Source organism: Petaurus breviceps, unplaced genomic scaffold (assembly GCF_028583685.1).
Source record: "Petaurus breviceps papuanus isolate PSGF00001 unplaced genomic scaffold, PetGlider_PUasm1.0 90925, whole genome shotgun sequence".
Lineage (NCBI taxonomy): Eukaryota > Metazoa > Chordata > Mammalia > Diprotodontia > Petauridae > Petaurus > Petaurus breviceps.
Window position 1 is genome coordinate 27,784,042 of NW_027187380.1, and position 20,769 is coordinate 27,804,810.

The 20,769-nt window shown below is 37.2% G+C and overlaps 1 protein-coding gene across 8 annotated transcripts in view; it reads right to left on the reverse strand.

Annotated features, from left to right (window-relative positions):
- Window positions 1-20,769, reverse strand: part of TBCD (tubulin folding cofactor D) — a 572,945-nt gene that overhangs the window by 293,279 nt on the left and 258,897 nt on the right. For all 8 annotated transcript variants that reach the window (XM_069076616.1, XM_069076621.1, XM_069076618.1 and 5 more), the window contains one exon: window positions 6,940-6,997. In XM_069076616.1, the coding sequence (XP_068932717.1) occupies window positions 6,940-6,997 (58 nt within the window). The remainder of the gene's footprint in view (window positions 1-6,939; window positions 6,998-20,769) is intronic.

Below are 20,769 nucleotides of genomic sequence, written 5' to 3' on the forward strand. Positions count from 1 at the left end.
ATTAAGAAAAGAGAAAATCAAAATATAGCATAATTCAAAATACAGCATTCACGAAGTGTAATCCAATAATTTCCAAGTAGTACTCCACCCCTGGACATTACATTCATTTAGTCAATCACAAAGTCCCCCTTCTCAAATGGAGGTTAGTTTCCAATCATAAGTAAAGTACATTTATTGGGTCAGTCACAGAGGATAAAAAAGTCAAAAGTTTCCCACTCTTGGATCACAACTTAATAGGCCATACCCTAGAGTTATGACAAGCTTAAGCACAGCATTTAATACCCAAAGAGAGGTCTTTTCTTAATCTTGACCTGAGGCAAGTTCTCAGAAATCTTTGTTTCTGGGGAGAAAAAGCTTAGCAAGGCCACAAGATACATCGCCAGTATCTTCATTAATTCATTCTCTGTCTGCAGAACAGTCCTAGGACCCCTGAAAACATTAGCAAAACCAACTTCCAGGATTTCTGTAAACATACAACAAGAAAATCCTTCTTCAGGGTTTCTGAACCAACAGCAAGGTTCAGAACCTCTGCAACAACAGCACTGGCCTTCACCAGTGGGCACAATTCACCCTCTGTCTGCAGAACAGTCTCAGGACCCCTGAATAAGCAGCAAGGTTCCACGACCTCTGCAACAACAGGACTGTCCTTCACCAGTGGACAAATCTGGCAAAACAACATCAAAACAGATAGACAAAGTACCAGCATAACAGCCATGTCTCCTCAGTCCTTGGCAGCTCTGGGTGGCAGCTCTCAAAAGTCCTGGGCAGTTTGAACTGGCCCTCAACAATACTATCCCTGTCTCTCTGCTTCCATGATGCTGCTTCAAAAAAATTCTTTTGCCTCCCTCTCTGCTTGTGCCTCTCTAAGTTCACATCATCAGGTCCTCCCAGTTCAGCCCTCTCTTTTCATGTCAACAAGTCCATCCCACAAGTGGGACTCACAAACACTGCTTTTTAACACAATCAATCTGAAAACCAAGCCAAAACAGGGGTATCTTTAAATTCCATTACTATTACAAGTAGGAGACCTCGGCCTTTTTAAGCTAATGTCTTTCTGAGTTCTCACTTTGACTAAGGCAATGCCCATTCAGTGATCAGTTCTGTTTAAGAAGTGGAAAGATGGCCCCTTTACTTAAAAAAAAAAAAAAAAAAGGAAAACTGGAAGTGGAAGACCCTCAGGGTTCCTGACTAAAATAGAAACAATTACTACTTATAAATCACTGTCAGCCATCAGGGCCCAAACAGTAACCATTAAGTGGTACTTGGGTACGGACCTATTGTTGACTAATCAATGATGAGTGTAGAGTAATTAAGACTAGTACTAGCTCCATGTAACTAAGATGCTTAATACCCTGAGAAAACTTCACCTGAAGGCCAAAGCCCTAGGATGTGACAACAAACTAATTTCTCAATGATAAACAAACTACCAGTTAGGGGTACTTCTCCATCACAGGGATTTTGAATCATGTTTGAAATTTATTTCTATATTTTTTTTTCCTTTTTGAAATGCTTTACTAACTTCTGATTTACATTATTCATTTCCACCAGATTTTGAGTTACAAATTTTCTCCCCATTTTTCCCATACCCACTACCCCAAAATAGCAGTCCCACAGGATATCCCCTCCTCCAATGTGCTCTCTCCCATATTTTCTCCAATACCCCTTTCAACTTTTCCAGTAGGGCATGGTAGATCTCTATGCCCCTGTGCCTGTATATCTTATTTCCCAATTACATGTAAAATAATATTAAAAATAGTATATATACACACACATGTATTTAAACATTTGATTTTAAAACTCTGAATTCCAGATTCATTCCCTTCCTCTCTTATCACACACACTTACTGGGAAGATAAGCAGTTCAGTATAGGTTATACATGTGTAGCTAATGCAAAACAATAACATAGTAGATAAGACTGACTATATTTCCCTCCCTCCTATCACACCTCCCACTTGTTCTATTCTCTACTTTGATCCAGTTCCTTTTCAAAAGTGGGTGCTTCAAATTCCCCTCCCCCCCCAGCCTGCCCTCCCTTCCATGATCCCCCCTCTCATCCCCTTTCCCCCTACTCTCCTGTATGGTGAGATACCCTATTTAGTGTGTATTTCATTCCCTCTCAAAGCCAAATTCAATGGGCATGAGGTTGATCCATTCCCTTTTGCCTTCCTATTCTTCCCCTCCATTGTAACCATTTTCCCTTCCCTCTTCTATATGGGATCGTTTACCCCATTCTGTCTCTCCCCATCTCTTCTCTTATATTCCTCTCTCACCTCTTAATTTGACCATTTAAGTATCACCCCTTCCTATTAAATTAGTCCTGTGCCCTCTATTTATGTATACCTGTAAACATATATACACACATTCGCATATGTATTCATATGCCCATATAGACATATATATATATATATATTACTTTCAACTATTTTCATACTGAGAAAAGTTTTATCAGTTACAATTATTGTTTTTCCAGGTAGGAATATTAATAGTCCAAATTTGATAAATTCCTTATGATTTCTTTTCCCTGTTTACCTTCTCATGCTTCTTGTATCTGAATGTCAAATTTTCTATTCAACTCTGGTTTTTTCATTAAGAATGCTTGAAAGTCCTCTATTCCACTGAATGACCATATTTTCCCCTGAAACATGATACTCACTTTTGCTGGGTAGGTGACTCTTGGTTTTAATCCCAGCTCCTTTGACCAAGCTCTTCGATCCCTCAGTGTAGAAGCAGCCAGATCCTGGGTTATCCTGATTGTGTTTCCACAATATTCAAATTGTTTCTTCCTGGCTGCTTGTAATATTCTCTCCTTAATCTGGGAATTCCAGAACCTGGCTACAATATTCCTAGGAGTTTTCTTTTTGAGATCTTTTTCAAGAGGTGATTGGTGGATTCTTTCAATCTCTATTTTGCCCTCTGGTTCTACTTTGAGAACTTCCTGGAGGATAATTTCTAAGTTCTTTTTTTGATCATGGCTTTCAGGTAGTCCAATAATTTTTAAATATCTCTCCTGGATCTATTTTCCAGGTCAGTGGTTTTTCCCATGAGATATTTCATACTGCCTTGTAGTCTTTCATTTGTTTGGATCTGTTTAACAGCATCTAGATTTCTCATAAAGTCATTAGCTTCCATTTGCTCCAATCTAATTCTGAAGTAATGCTTCTACTCAGTGAGCTTTTGAGATTCATTTTCCATCTGGCAAATTAGTCTTTTTTAAGGCATTCTTCTCATTGCCTTTTTGAGCCTCTTTTGCCATTTGAATTAGTCTATTTTTTAAGGTGTTATTTTCCTCACTCAGGCTGTTGACTCTCATTTCATAATTTTCTTGCATCCTTCTCATTTCTCTTCCCAATTTTTCCTCCACTTCTCTTATCTGCTTCTTAAGGTCCTCTATGGCCTGTAACCAGCTCGTATTTTCCTTTGAAGCTTTTGGTGCCAGAGTTCTGACTTCAACTGTCTTCCTCCTGTTCCATGCTTTGATCCTTTTTGTCCCCAAAATAGGAGTCTAATGTTGTATTCTTCTTTCTGCTTTGTTTCCTTTGCCTAGTCATGTCTCCCCTCAGTCACTTGACCCTGGGCTTTTTGCCACAGTAGGACTCTGCCACCAGACAGGGGAGCTTTTATCCCAAACGCTGGTGTTTTCTCAGCTGCCGGAGGTATTAAATGGGTGCCCTCTCTTAGACCGCCACATGCTCTGGCAAGTTGGACACACACCCCAGGACCTCTACCCTATTCTGCAATCCAGATCCAAGCAGGTTAGAGCAAGAGTGATTACCCCTCAGACTGGTGCTTGGTTCCCCTGCACTCTTCAGGCCAGGAGCTGAAGCTGCCATGTGGCGCTGGCTGGAGGGGGGGGAGGGGAGGGGGGCTCAGCAGCTTCTCACCCCAGGGGGTAAAAGCCTAGGCACTCCCACTTACTGGGTCCCAAAATCCAGACTGCACTGACCTCTCACTTTGTCCTTTGCATCTATGTGTTGATAATTCTGGAAATGGCCACAGCTGCTGCTGATCTGGAGTCCCTCCTTCCAGTGGCTGGTAAGACCCGCCCTGGGGCTAAAACCACCAGCTCAAGGTTGCCTGGGCTCGGCTCCCAGAGTGCTGCACTGGCTGATTCCTGCCGGCTTGCCAGGCTGTCCTCAGCGGTAGGTTAGCTTCTGTATGTCATTTTGTGGGTTTTGCAGCTCCAAAGTTTGTTCATCTTGACCCCGTTGAAATTGATTTCTTTAGAAATCAGAAAACTAACCTTAGTAGCAATCTCAATTTCTGAGTTTACTTTCTTGAAAACTCATTGATAGCCAATGAGATATTTTTCAACAATTTAGACACTTTAATTTGTTTTTCATTGGGGTCCAATTTGCTTAAGTCAGGATGCTCTGATTCAAAATGGTGATGAAGATTATATTACTTCAAAATGACTTAATTCTCAGCAAATAAGACACAGTATTTTGTCTCTCACGTATGTAAACAAGTATCTATTTGTCCACTCCAGATTAAACATGCTATATTCTGATTCAATCTTCCATTTCTTTTTATCATCCATTTTATAAAGTCACCCCAAAAATTTTAACCAAATTTTCTCCAAAAAACCAAACCAAAAAATCTCCACAGCAACTACTCACATACAAAGAAATACTGAACTGAGTGTCTGATCTTGGAGAGAGTGACAGACACTCATCTAACTTGGAAGATGGCCACACAGCGAGGGAGAGGAAGAAACCCTCGCACTGTTGCCTCTCATTGCATAGCAGGCAATCAGATGCATTGGCATGTGGCTGCACTCACTTTGTCCCTGTTCAATGACAGTAATGACTGAAAACACAGCAAAAACATACAACTCTTACTCCTCTCAGACTAGAAGCAGATAATAGGTGGTTGCATGGGTCACGTGACAAACAGGAGAGAGTGCACAGTGGTAACCCCCTGCCAAGTTACATGATGGGCACAATATTGAGTAGCAGAAGCACTTGTTACATCTTTACTTTCTTTTACATCCTCTACATTTTTTGAAGACCACCACAAATCCTTTGGCAGGCCACAAGAAGCTGGAGGGACATATATTGTGCAGGTCTGTTCTCCATTGTTACTTACATGTTGTCTCCTTCACTGGACTATAAATTTTTTCAGAGCAAAGACTGTCTTTTGCCTTCCTTTTTATTCCCAGGGCTTAGGCCCAATGCCCAGTCACATAATTGGTTAGTTATTGTCTTTCATGTCCAAAAAGGATAAAAAATGACATCACAATATCAAAGGTCAAGGTACAGGGTGATCAACTGTGCCTGATCAGACCAATATGAGCTTAGAAGGCTTTACCACAGGTTGGACATAAATAATCCATTTGGAGTGGAGATATCTCTAAATTTGTGCATCTCATGTTTCTTTTGAGCTACTACAATTTTGCTTTGCTCATGTAGCACCATGCCTTCTTTGGTGTGAGGATGCCACACTGGATAGTACTATGCCAGTATCTTACAATCAATTACAAAGTTCTTCAGAGACCTTGAAAGTGTCCTTCTTCTGACCTCTGTGTGAGCACTTGAATTTTGTGAGTTCTCTATAAAACAGTCTTTTAGGCAAAAGCACATTTGAACATGGCCAGCACAACAGAATTGTGCTGTCTATGGCAGAGTGTCAATTCTTCGTAATTAAACTTGAGAAAGGACCTCAGTATCCCATACCTTATATTGCCAGGTTAACAAAGGCTTTCTAACTCAATAAACTTCAGAATGAGTCTGAGGGTGTCCCTGAATTCTGTGCCTAGCTCTAGGCTTATAATTAACATTTTTATCAATTACATGGTTAGCTAATCAAATGGGCTTAATAGAAATTTAGGTTTCATTATGAAAGGCAGTGTCATCTATGAATATAGAAGCAATAGTTTGTGGTATAAGATATCTCAAAATGGTTGAGGTTTACCCTCAATTAAAGTTTTCAAGGAAAAGCTGGCTAACTACTTGTTGAGTAAATTAAAGGGGGGAATTCTATTTCAGATAATGGTTGTCCTAGATGGCTTTTGAGGTCTCTTAAAAAATCTTGGGCTACTATAATTTAAACATGGATTCTGTAGTGTTCAAGGGTGAGCTCAAATTAAATCTCCTCAGTAAAGAATTTTCCAATTACTGTAGCATACATTTATTACTCAGATCTTTGAAATATAAGAACATTGACAATTAGTACCAAAGTATTAATACTTAAGAATATCCTAATTTCACTTGTGTTCACATTTTATGTTTTTACTGTTTCCCCTCCCATTGCTCCTAGCATAACATTAAACAAATAACAGATACTCAATAAGAATTACTGATAAACTGATTTGTGTTTTGGATCATAATTAAAATTTTATTAATTGTAGCAATATACCTATGAAGAACTTCCCCTACTAATATGAATCACCACCTTCTCTGTAACATATGTGTCAGAGGCAGGACCTGAGGATGGGTTTTCTTGACACTAAGATCTGTCTTATGTCCACTAAGGTATGATGCCTATTAACCAAAAAAATTGTAATATCATGTCTATAATGATGAAATGGCAAATAATTATCACCATGGCATAAAATGGACACTGGATTTAAGTCAAGTTGCTGCAACAGCTACTTCTTTGTACAAATAGGGAAGAGGTTAGGGAATGGGATAAGAATGAATCTAATTTCACTATCATAGGGAATTCACATGTGAGGAAAATTCCTCTTCTAATGCAAGTCAGCACTTTCTCTGCAACTTAGATACTTAGAGCTTTGTATATAGCAACAAAAAGTTAAAACAAGCAAGGGTTGACAGAGAGAGGGTGAAGGTTTGAAGGTGGGAAATGAACCCAGGTCCTCTTGAATTCGGGTCTGCATATCTTAAGAGGTCATTTTTTTAATCTGATGGCTATCTATAAAAATATACAAGAATGAAGTTCTTAAGGAAAAAATAGCAAAATATAACCTTTAGAAGACTTACAGAGGCAGCTCTTCTGCAGTTGACATCACGATCAAACACTGTAACAATTACCAAAGCACTGGGGAGAGAAAAAAATTTCATTATTCTATAATAATTTTACAAAATGACACAAAGTATTTAACCAGAGTACAGGAACTGGGGTACTTTTCCTATGACCAAAAATATTAATTTACTGAGTACCTAAAATGTACAAGTCACTATACAGCATATTGTGGGAGAGTTAGGAAGAGGCAGAGGCAGAAATTCTCAAAGGAGGGATGAATACTTAATGACTAATTAATGCAAATATACAAATAACCATATGATAAGTATCATATAGGTATCAGAGTCAATACTCAACTATTAGTTCAAAGGGGAGCGAAAGATGACTTCTAGTATAATTAGAGGTTTCACTAAGGAGGTGACAACTAAGCTAAAATGGCAGAAATACAGGACATTCCCAGGAGAGGCAATGGCATGAGTAGGAGGTATGAAAACATAGGGCATACTCTGAGGACAATGACATAGCCAGTTTGTCTAGAGAAGAAAGTACATATAGTAGAACTGAATCAGATTGAAGAAAACCCTTAAGTTGGTAGGTACAAACTTTCTCCTTGGAAATATGTAGGAAGGTAAGGATTTAAGATTTCACATGTCAAGAAATAACTATTTTGTAAATATAACAAAATTTATATTTATGATATATACAGAATATATATCAGATACAGAAATCTGAGAAGAAATGTATTGCTCATCTTTTAAACATAAGGGCAAGTAGTCTTTCTGGAATTTGTACCAATGAGTTCAAAGACATTAAAAAAAAATATCCACAAAGACATATTTGTAGGAAGTGTTTTATCTTATCAGTCATCTTAATATATATATGTGTGTGTGTGTGTGTGTACGCATGCATATATGTATGTGTGTATTGTGCGTATATATGTACTTCATATATATATACATGCATACACACATCAATATTTTATACTCCAACAGAGTTCACCAATATTTGCAAAGTAGTAAATTCCCCATGTACACAGGCTTTTATTCTTTGTTTTACATGCTTCTTAAACCTTCAAATATTTATAATAAACAATTTTAAAATGTTACATTATAATACTTCAACATTAAGAAAATGGTTGTTTTTTACTACTTCACTCAAACATTTATCAAATGTATAGTATATCCAAACACCTCACTAAAAGCCAGAAATACAGATCTTACTCTCAAAAAGTTAATCATCTAGTTGAAAAAAAAAAAGATATAGGCACAAATATGTATGACACAAAAAGGATGTATAAGAAAAAATTCCCTATCAATTAGAGCTGTCCACACATGGAAAAATAAAGTAAAAGCTAGATGACTAGGTTGATTAATTAATTAATTAAACTCTGAGGTGTCTCTGAACTCAGAAACTGAGATAAAAATAAGCAGGTATTGTATGCCTACTACATATTACCAACCCACTAACAACCACTCACCTAGCATGTGCCAAATGTGAGCACTGAGAATACAAAGGAACATAAAAGACAGTCCTTGTTCTCCAGCAATTCATAGTAATAGAAGAAACAATATGCAAATAACTATGTACAAACAAGCTAAATATACAGTAAACTGGAAATAAGCAACATAAAGAAAATACTAGAAGCAAGAAGTATCAGGAAAAGCTTCCTATACAATGTGGGATTTTAGGTGGAACTTGAAGAAGGGCAAGGCAATACAATAGAGATTGTGAAGGAAAACATTTTATGCTTGGGAGACAAGTGAAAATTACAATGTCTCTTTTGAGAAAAACAAAAAAACCAAGTTTCACTGGATCTCAGCATTCATGATAGGGTTTAAATTGTAAGAAGATTGGAAAGGGAACGGGGGGGGCGGCACAAAGGGGGTAGAGTAAGTAATGAGGGGTCTTACTTGCCAAAGAAAGGATTTTATCTTTTATCTTAGAAATGATAGGAAGTCACTGGAGTTTATTTAGTAGGGAAGTGACGTTGTCTGATCTGTACTTTAAGAAGACCAGTTTGACAACAAAAAAGATGTGAGGAAAGACTTCTGGCAAAGAGACCAAGAAGCAGACTACTGCAAAATTCCAGATGCAGCAAAATAGAATGAGACAGACTGCACAGAGTTAAGAGACAGAGAGAAAAGGAAGTGGAAGTATTTAGTGTAGATGGCTTTCTCAAGGAGTTTAGCCACAAAATGTTGAAGAGATATGAGACAAAACTTATAAAGTATAGATGGATCAAGCAAGAGTCTTTCAGAATGATGAAACATGGGCATATTTGTAGGCAAGAAGGGAAGTAGCCAGTAGACAGAGACTGAATATAAGTGAGAGAAAGGATAAGGGAAGGGGCAAATTGCTGGAGGAGATGGAATAGAAGGCTGCCTCTTCAAATAAGACAAGACTAAAGCCAGAAAGAGTAACTGAAGGCATCAATCAGTTATATTGAGCACCTACTATGGTGCAAAGCACTGGGGATACCAAAAGAGGCAAATGGACAGTCCCTGCCTCCAAAGTTCACTTTCTAATGCAGGGGACAAAAAAAATGAACAAATAGGTACAAAAAAAGTTACAAACAAGATAAACAGGAAAAAATACAGAAAAGGCAAGAGAATTAGTAAGATTTGGGAAAGATTTCCAGTAGAAAATGGAATTTTAGTTGGGAACTGAAAGCAGCTGGGGAACCAGGAGACACAGAGATGACAAGAGAGCATTCCAGACATGGAAGACAGCCAAAGGAAATGCCTGAAACCAAGAGAGACTATCTTGTTTGTAGAATAGCAAGAAGGGTCATATTACTAGGTTACGTCATGGGGAGTAAGAGGTATATGAAGACTGGAAAGGTAGGAGGGGGCTAGGTTATGAAAGGCTTTGAATGCCAGAGGAATTCATATTTGATCCTGGAAAATATAGAGAGCCACTGGAGTTTATGGAGTAGGGAGTGACATGTTTAGGAACACTGGTGCCTGAATGTAGGAAGTTTTGGAATAGAGAGAGCCTGAAGCAAGAAGACCCACCAGCATACTTCTGCTATAATCAATCAATCAATCAATCAGTAAAGATGTATTAAGCATCTATTTATCTGCCAGACACAATTGCTAAACATCAAGAAAGGAGACAAAAGACATTCCCTGCCTTCAAGGAGTATACAACTTAAGTGGGGAGGACAACAGGCAAACAAATATTTACAAAACAAGCTATACGAAGAATAAAAAGGAAATAATTAACAAAGTGAAGACACTGGAATTCATCAAGAAAAAGATGATCAAGCATCAAGGACTGAAGAGAAGTCAAAGAGAATGAGGATTAAGAAAAAGCAATAGATTTGGCAATTAAGAGATCATTGTTAACTTTAGAGGGAATGGTGATGTCAGAACATGGATTTTAAGGGGTTAAGAAGAGAGTGAGAGGAAAGTGGAGGCACATAATGTAGACGACCTTTATGAAGAGTTTTGTGACAATGGGGAAAAAAGATATAGAACAATAGTTATGCTGCATGAAAAGATCAAGTGAGGGTATTTTGAAGATAAAGAAGAAATGGAGATATTAGTAAGCAGGTGGGAAGGAGCCAGTAGACAGGGAGAGACTGAAGATAAATAACAGAATGGGGATGATAGAGCAATCTATTAGACAAGACTAAATGGGATCACTTGAGTAGGTAGAAGTGTTAGCCTTAGGAAAGAGTAAGGTCATCACATAATGTAAGTAGTAAAGGAGGTAATAGTGACAAAAAGCATCTGAGTAATATGAGATGGGAGAGTGGGGAGAAAAGGGAGCTCAAGGTGAATGATTTTTTTTTTTCTGTAAAATACAAGGTTCTCAGCTGAAGTGAGGGAGGGGTACTCATGAGAGGGATGAGGAAGGATGAAAAGGTTTGGAAGAGCTGCTATGGAGAGTGGGAGAGTAAGTTGATGAAGGAGGTATAGTAGGATTGCCTAGCAAGAGTGAGGGCCCATTTGAGATTAGATAACATAAATTTGAAGTGGATCCAGTAGAAAGTTATATGATTTTCTCCACCTTCATTCAACAGCATCTATATAGGAGTGAAGGTGGCATATGGTGAGAGTGATCTAACACTTAGAAGCGTACAATAAGCAAACTGATAAGGGGACTAGGAATTCAGGGGGACAGCTGAACTGATTCACTAACGAGTTAAGATGGGGAAAAGAGAAAAGAGTGGGTAATGTAGGGGAAATGGCCTAGGAAAGAATTCACAGGTTGAAGGATTGGATTTTTATTCTGAATATAGCATAGAAAAGTAGATATAGTAAATATAGTATAGAAAAGTAGAGACTGGTAAGGGGAAGGAGAGAAAGGGGTGAAATGCCAATAGATTATGGTCAGACAAAGGGATTTTGGAATTCTTAAACATGGAGTTGGTGGTACCTTTGTGGGTGATAGCAATATGACCATCTTTACATATATCTGAGGTACAGTGGAGAAACAGGTTGTAGCAAGTAAATAGTTAGAGTAACCTGACTACATCATCAGGAAGGAACCAGGTTTCAATGACTACCAGAAGAAAAAAGGAATGGGAGAGTAAAAGATTTAAAATGAAGGGAAGTTTGCTATTTATGGAACAGGCATACCAGAGGGAACAGTGGAAGAGATGGGTGGCATTTGGAACTGGGGGGGAGGGGGCAGGTCTTGAGGGAGATGGGAATAAGGAATCATGAGGTGGGGGATGGGGAATGGGGTCTGGATGATAACCTAGAGGCTTCAGAATCACTGGGATATGTATGGTATGGCTGGGTGTGAGAATGTTGATCACTGAATGGAAGAAGCATTCCTCTTCCCAAAGGAGGCTGGAGATCAGGCTGGACACAAGTACAGTTCAAGATAGAAGGCACATAGATTAGCAGATGGAAGTCCCTATTTCACTAGTCTTTATTCTAAGATTGGAAATTAGGCAAGACTAAACACAGCAGGAGAAAAAAAATCTAACCTGGATAACTTTGGATGGAAAGGGGTCAAAGGGAAGGTTATTCCTTTGCACTAGAGTTTCTCCATATCCCTAGTTGGGAGATCAGACTGGGAGTAGGAGGTGGAATGGTTTTATGCTGACAGAAATAGAAGTAGCCTTGCTCCCTGCCACTAGGGGACACACAAAGTAAGAGAAATAAGGTAAGAAGTCAGAGAAAAGCCACCTTGATAATATGAGATGAGGAAGAGGAAGAAAGGAGAGGAAGAAGAGGGAGAATAGAACAGAGGGAGGAAGAGAAAAGATGACAGCTCTCAGTAAACTGCCTCAATATTTTTTAGAAAATATGAGGCAAGGTTCTCAGGAGAATATGTAGTTAGGGGGATATTATATAGCACATGTAAGGAGGGATGAAAGTTTGGAAGAGCTGCTAAAGTGGGTGATTGAGATTATAAGCTAATTAGGGAGGTATAAAAGGACTATCTTCAAACAGTGAGGGCCAAGTTAAGGTTATGTAACATAAATTTTTAGTAGCCTCAGTCAACATGATGCTGTGATTTTCTCTAGCTTTGTTACATATGTAGGAGTGAAGGCAGTAGATGGTTAGGATTCACATAAGGTTGGAGCTAGGAAGGGCAAATTTTTCTATTGGATAAAGGACCAAAGACTCAAGAGAAGAGGATAGAGTAGAATTAAATTGGTTCATCAAAGAATAAAGATGGAGAAATTCTAGTGAGGGAGTGATGGTCTGGGAAGGATTGAGGGGTTGAAGGGTTAGAGGCCATGTTGTGGAAGAACAATGTTTGGTTTTGATAAGCAGAGAGAGAAGTGGAAAGACAATGGACTGCAATCAGATAAGGGAATTTCAAAGTTCATGAGCACTGTGCATAGCTAAAAGATCAAAAGTATGAATATTTTATATGTGGCCAAGGTGGGGTAGAGTAGGTCATGGCAAACAAATATAATGTTGAGGAACCTTGAGGTTAGAGTGAGAGTAAACTGAAATCCCCTAGTACAAGGTCAAGATCTGAGAGAGAGAGTGAGCCAAGAACTGAATTCACTGTAGAAAAAAGAAGTGTCCTGAAGGTTGGTAGATAGCAACTATCAGAAGTTTGACTGAATGGTAGATATAAAGATACATATTCCTAACTCCATGCCCAGCACTCTATCCATAGCAACACCTAGGTGCAATAAATATAAAAAGCAAAGTACTTCATTCTTCAATCCATGCCTTCCCAAATCAATTCCTCTACCCTCTCCCTCCATGGGAATTAATACTAATTAATACCAATACCAAAATGCACAGACCTGTTATGTATAAATTGATCTCCTGAAGTATCCAACCCATAATACTTACAACCCCAACTCTAATCCAAGACCTTTGTCTTGACAGCAAGGCTTGCTATAAATATTTTGATGTATATGGGTACTTTCTTTTTATCAATGGCTTCTTTGGGATGACCTTGGAGATTGCCTTATTTTCCAAACAGCTGCACTCATTTAGGACTTCTTTGGCTTCTCAGGCTGCACTCATTTTGTATTTATATTTCTTTGACTTCCCAATCAAGCTCCACCCCTCCCCCAAAATTCATGATTACGAAATCTCATCATCTTATAAGATCAAATCAGCCTCAGTAGCCATACCATATCTATACCTTCCTTCCCTCTAATTGGAGGGTGGAGTCATGAAGACTTCACGTTTAATTTAAGGAGGGAAGAAAGGACAGACATTTCTACACCTCTTCATTTTGAACTTCTTTGGCTCCCCAAACTGAACTCATTATGTATTTCTTTCATTATGTACAGAACTTCTTCCTGCACCCTCATCCCACTTTTCAGTTTCCTTTCATGTGCAATCTTCTCACATTCATGCAAGTCATGTCATCCATTTTCCCTGATGTCATGGTCCTCTTCAAAAATGATGGCAAATACAACAACAACCTCACATAAGCTCCTTGAGGGCAAAGATTATCATTCTTTCAATTTGCACATGTCTCTTTGCTATTCCTTGAACAAAATACTCCATTTCTCAACTCCAAGCATTTTCACTGGCTGTCATCCATGCCAGAAGCACTCTCCCTTATTATAAGGTCCTCCTGGCTTCCCTGACTTCCTTCAAGTCTCAGCTAAAAATCTTACCTTAGGCCTTTCCTAATCTTTCAAATCTAGTACTTTCCCTCTGTTGATTCTTATTTATCCCATAAGTAACTAGTTTGTACATAGCTGTTAGTATGTTATGAGCTCCTCTAGGTCAGGGGCTGTTTTCTCCCTTTCTTTGTAATCCCAGAACTTAGCACAATGCATTATACACAGGTGCTTAATAAATGTTTATGACTATTATTATTGTTGACTACCCCTTGGGGTATAAGCCCAGTAATGAAATGTTTGGGTCAGTGGGCATGAGAATATTAGTCTCTTTAACTGCATAATTCCAAATTGCTTTGCAAAATGGTCATACCAATTCAGAGTTCCACCAACAACGCATTACTGTGCCTATCATCCCACAACTCCCGCAACACTGCCTATTGTCATTGTCATCTTTGCCAATTGCAGAGTGTGTAGCTGGGACTCTTAAGTAATCAGAAAGCTGCAACAGGGAAGCAGTGAATCAGGTCTCAGGTCGTAGGGGACATCTAGAGGCCAGATGTGTCTTGTTTAGGGAAAGCTAATCCAAATCACTGGGCAACTAGAAGGCACAGCAGACAAACTGTCAGGCTTAGAATCTGGACAACTCACCTTGCTGAGTTCAAATCTGTTCTTAGATATTTACTAGCTGTGTTACCCTGGGCAAGTCATTTAACCCCATTTATCTCCATTTTCTCATCAGTAAAATTACTTGGAGAAGGAAACAGAAACCACCCTTATATCTTTGCCAAGAAAACCCCAAATGGGGTGACAAAGAACTGGACATAACTGAAACGACTAAACAACAATCCAAGTCACAGAAGGAAGAGGAGTGGGACTAACTAGAGTGGGGAATAACTTGAGCAATAATGTAATAGTCCAGGCATAAAGTGATGAGGAACTTTACCAGGATTGTGGAAGTGTTAGAATAGAGAAGTTATCCTGGATAAAGCACAGAACTAGTATTCATTAGGTCACTTTCTAGCTTAAACTTTCAAACTGATATTTCATGTTCATATAAAACTTTAAGATTTCTGTGAGTAAAGGTCAACAGAAACAATTTATTACAAAGCTATGCATGTCTACATGTATAAATATACAGAAAGCATTAGAAGAGGACTCAAAATATAAGTTAGAGGTCATCTAGAAATTATTTCACTTTGAAAATTAAGAGTAAAATTTTTTATTGTTGATTTTATAAGAGAGACAGTGTGTATACTCATCCTTAAAAACATCCTGTCCAAATACTTACCTAAGACAATTTTATGTTTAAATCTACTTTTTATCAAATGTTAATCATTTTATCCCTATCTTACTAAATTACAGTGGTAAGGTTCCAACTTTTGCCATACAAAAAAAAAAAAGCATTACCCAAAGGGGAGAGTTTTGTCCTAATTCTGGACCTATGAACCTATTAACTCCAAGCCAGCTAGGAGGAAGAATCAGCTGTTGTTTCCATGCAAAAAGAACAAATAAACGTAAATTTTCTATTTTTGAACTATAAAATAGGTTTGTTACTGGAAATTAAGCAATGATACTAAATCAACAAGGTTGATTTGATCACAATCATACTGAATTATATCTAAATGCATAATGCTATGTAAATGCTATACATATCAGCATGTCAATTTTAATGGTGTCTTTTTCAACAATAAATTTCTACTTATAATTTTACTATTTAAATTTAAAAACTTAACCTGTAAATGAGTCATTCATTTTCATTTTGCATTTGAAAGGAGGGAACATTAACAGTGATACTACAAACAAGACAAGAAACCAACCTCTGCATAAGCTGAAACCTGTTTAGGGCTCAGACTTTGCTTTCACTGAAGAGATTTATTTCACCAGGATTTCCTAACACAGAGGAATAGTCTATGTTAAAGTCAAGTGAAAGTACATGTCTTGACTTGTTAGAAACTCACCTCATCTGATTTTTGTAAGAACTGCACTTGCTATATTACCACACACCCATTTCTTATTCAGTTTTTATAGTACTTTCAATCCTAAAAATGCTAAATCCAAGCTTTAAAAAATTCCAAATTTCAGTTAATTTGTTCTATCACTTCCCTCAACAATTTATAATCCATTCAATGTCTTCATAACTTATCAACCACTTGAAAAATACTACAGAAAAAAATGTTAAGATCTATTTACAACTTCAGTCCTGTTTCCTATTATTAGTCCTAAACACTATTGTGAAAAGGAAAAATTCACCAAATAAGTTAAATTTAAAAACTTAAAATAGACTAAAATTACAGCTCTTAAATGTCAGAACTGTGATAAAATTAAAACTATTTGAAGCACACACAAAACAGCATGGTTTTAGTTCTTTGGGTCAAGAAATAGCTACTGAGTTTTCATTTAAATAATAGTCTTTATATTTTCATTCATGGAAGCTTTAATATAAAGAAACAGAGAATAAGATGTAGCTCTGAGCTTCATATTTTCTCATTCTTCAGGACAATCTTGCCCTGAAGAAAGAAGTATCAGGTGAACCAATACCCATGCCATTCTTTTCTTTTCACCACAAACAAACACACACCACCCCAGGGAAGGTGAAGTTACATGCACTCCCACAGCTCTGTAATGCTTGAACAAGGAGTTAGGCTAAGAATTAATAAAATATGAGAGTCAGCAATCACCTCTTAGTAGGAGGGGCAGATACCAAAGCAGAGTCATTCACCAAGCACTTATTTCATGATGCTTACAATGAAGTCAAAATGAACTAAGATTACAAAACAGTTTCAGGTGATGAAATCTATTTATCAAGTAACAACTATAGCATTATTTAGCAATAACCATTTAGAAAAGGGCATTTTTCTCTGGCATATTGTAAATGGTTTAGGGATACTCTCACAATATCACTTTTTTAATCATTCACAACTGTTCTGCACAAATATGTTTAAACTTTAAATGTCTCACTGTTTCTATATTAAACCCCACTTTCACTCCTAAGACAGTCACATTTCTTTCTCAATCAGTACATTCATTTTACCTCCCCTTGTCCTCCTGGCTGGTGAGCAAAAATTATGGCTTAAAACCAAGCATAAATTATAAACTTTAAGAATTTTACTTTAAGGATTTTATCAATTCATTAAATGTATTTCAAAAGGATCTTGTATTTAATAGTAAACATCTATAATCGCTTTTTAGAAGAGAGTTTTACTCAGATTCCTTTAGTAAAATCTTTGAAAGTAACTGAAATCCCTGGACAACTGAATAGTGAAATCTAAACTAAACCCTTAAAAACAACACCACCACCAAACAAGTCTGAAGAATGTAAATTAGCTTATTGATTGTTTACATAAGAACAAATATGTTTTTAAACTTCAAATAGCCAATAGCTACCTCGTATGTTCCTCAGTAAATTATTTAAAATTGCTTTTTGCCATTATATTATTACCTTCTACTTAGATTTTATCAGCTGTTTTCTTCTCATTCTATGAACAAAATTTAAATCTTAATGGAGAGATTTTTCAGAGACTATGCAAATATTGCAAAGTTTGGGAAAGAAGAATTACACTTAACAGAATTTTGTCATTTATCACCATATTTAGTTCATCTAAAAGATTGTAATTATAAATTTATGACCTATTATAAACAAAGAAGATTTTCCCTGTACCCAATTTGATAATCAAAAGGTACAGGCCAACACCATTCTCTATGGTTTATATTAATTTTTGTGTATTTTTATTTAATTCACACTAATTTTATTAAGTGATTTAAAATTACTTGTTTGCAAAGATTTGTCCCTTATCACTCTACCCTCGCCAACAAAATGTGGGCTTGAAATCTAGATAAATGAGGAACTATAACTGAACCTCTTTAAGAAACCTGTTAAACTAGACTAGAAAAAAAATTTTTTTTGAGAAAGGGCATTTGTATTGGTTCATGAAATAGGAACACAAAATGTCCAGAAACTTCAAAGAAAAACATATCTGTGAAGCAAAATGTATATATGTAACAAAGATTTCTGACATTATTTGTATTGACTAAGAAACACTGATACCAAGTCTCAATGTATAGACAAAAACTGAATCTACCAGCATTTTTAGAGGTTGATGTAATGAGAGGCAGTGTTATATAGAAAACAGTGACAGTCAAGAAAACCTGGGCTCAAGACTTTACACATTAGCTATATGATCAAGTCCCTTACACTCTCAGTGGTCCAAGAAACACTCTCTAAAGACTATAATTTATAAACAAGTTACTGGAATTTCTAAAGAAGAGATTTCCTAGGGATGAAATTTCTGTTCAGACCAACAAACCACACTGTGCCCCTCCCCACCCCACTCAGTCATAAGTTACAAAGTAGGAATGCTCACAAGAGATCAAGAAAGTTTAATATCCATATAAATCAAAGGACTGAAAGTATAATTAGTATATAGCACAGACTCATGTCTCCATATACCAACATAATTATTCTGTTCTTGAAGATCTCGTGTATTTCTAGAAACTATCAAGGCAACTGAATTTTACCATCTACTTCTACATCTTTAAGCATTTTTTCTTGACTAAACAGAGAAATGTGTGATTGCTGTTTCTTAAATGCAAAATGTGTCAGGGACAGGTCAAGAATTTCAGTTCTCAAATTATAAACTGCCTACACAGGGTGTGACAGAATAAGCTAAAACATACTACTCCACCCAAGTACCACAATGTAACCTGAAGGGATTCCTTGCTTACCGAAGAGCATGGTGTTGATCAAAATGGTTAATTCCACAAAAGAATTCTCAGATTTAACTTGGGGGGGGGGGGGCAGAGGGTGCCCCACACAGCATGCCAGTTAGGAATCCACAACTGAACAAACCCACAATTCACTACGATTTAGATAGCCCATACCATGAACAATGTAAGAAACAAATAAAACAACAGGAGAAAAGGTAGCAAGTATCACAAAAAAATCTTAAATTTGATGCTATACTGTGTTGAATTTCAAACCTCTGCCAACTAGGAAAAATACATTACAGAAAAAAAAAATGCACTTAGTCTCTAGCATAGTAGTAGTCCCTGAACTAAGGAATGTTAGTTTCTTAAAATTAACTTTAATTTAAAAGAAGGCATGAAATTCCTAGTGACCTATTTTCAGTGAAAAACAAAATCCTTTTCCAAACAACAAAAGAAGCACAATTAATTCAATAAGCATCAAATGAGATAATATTTGTAAAGCACTTAACACAGGGCTAGCACATAGCAGGTTAATAAAAAGCTTATTCCATCTATCCATCTATAAGTAAGGAAGCAGGCAAATCATTTTGAAAAGCAATTTGGAATAATGCCACAAAAAATTACTAAACTGTGTAATGTACTTTGACCTAGTTATAAGACTAGTAGTTCAGGACTCCAAAGAGATATAAATGAAAGAAAAAGGCTTATAGGTAAATATGGAGGGAAGGAAGGGGGAAGAGAGAGAGAGAACATTCATACTACACCAACAACATTTTTTTCAAAAACTAGAAAGATTTGAGAGCTCTAATCAATGTAATGACCATTCCAGAGGACAAATAATGCTATTCATATCTTGACTAGGAAGTAATGGACTAAATATACAGAATGACACAAACATTTCTGGACACAGCTAATGTGGGAAATTATTTTGCTTGACTACAAGGCAAATTTGCTACAAAGGATTTGTTTTTCTTATTTCTTCCCCAGAGAAGTAAGGAGGTAGAAAGAAGAGAAAATAAATGCTCATCAATTGAAAAATAAAATATATTTAAGGAAAAAAATAAAAGCCAGTAAGCTTGTTCCATAAAGTATAAACTTAGGAAGTGTGAATTTTATGAAAAGGTCACGAAATCATTTAAAATGACAACCTTTGGGGGAATGTTTTCTCAATGCCAAAAAAAAATTATTTTTGTTTAGACATGTAACTTCATTCATGTATGGAGTTCCCTCTAGGGAAATTCGCTCTCTAAATATAGTATGTATATAAATTTTTAAAAACGCATTTTGAGGAGGGAGAAAATACTACCAGCCCCCAAAACATAAATTCAACTACCACAAATGAGCAATAACAGATGACCAGAATCAAAGGCAAGGAAAAAGTGACTTTTAATATTTGCTAAATAGAAATTTTGCTCTCTACTCAAATAAAGAATTGAATGAAAACTTCATACTTTTTCTCATACATTCATTTGGAGTTAGGACTGAAAGATATGATCAGAGTCAGAAAAGTTACAGGTCCATATTCTAGGAAGGCAGGAGTTAGTACTCTAGTATCTTTGCCAAGAAAGCCCCAAATGGGGTCATGAAGAATTGGATACAACTGAAAACAATTAAACAACAAAGATTAAATAACACCAAAAGAGTCAGGACTTCTCTTAACCCTAATCAGAATCCCCATAATGATTGTTGTCACTGAGTCCCAGGGAACACTGCTCCCCCTCATTCAGGCACCCTTTCACCTGTGACTACTTAATGTATGGGACTTTCCCGTGAGTACTGTTTCACTTGCATTTTACACTGGCCCAACTGTGGCCTCTCATTCACCTTGAGACTTGTTAGGGATTTATTTTTGCCCAACTGTGCCCTCCAACTCTGATCCTTCCTCAGCCTTAATCCAGTCTACTTGACTGGTCTTCTTCCCTTTTGAATCTTTTCAGGGTGCCCTGTATCAGACCAAGATCACAAGTTTCTGGCTTCAGTCTTTATCCAAGGGCCTTCTCCAGTACTCCGGAAGACATTCCCAGACCAGATCCACTTCAAATTACCAGTACCTACCACACCTATCCAGAGTCTAGCAGGTTATACCTTCACCTACTCCCATTAGTGGTGAGGTGGATCTCCTGGGCACCGCAAGACA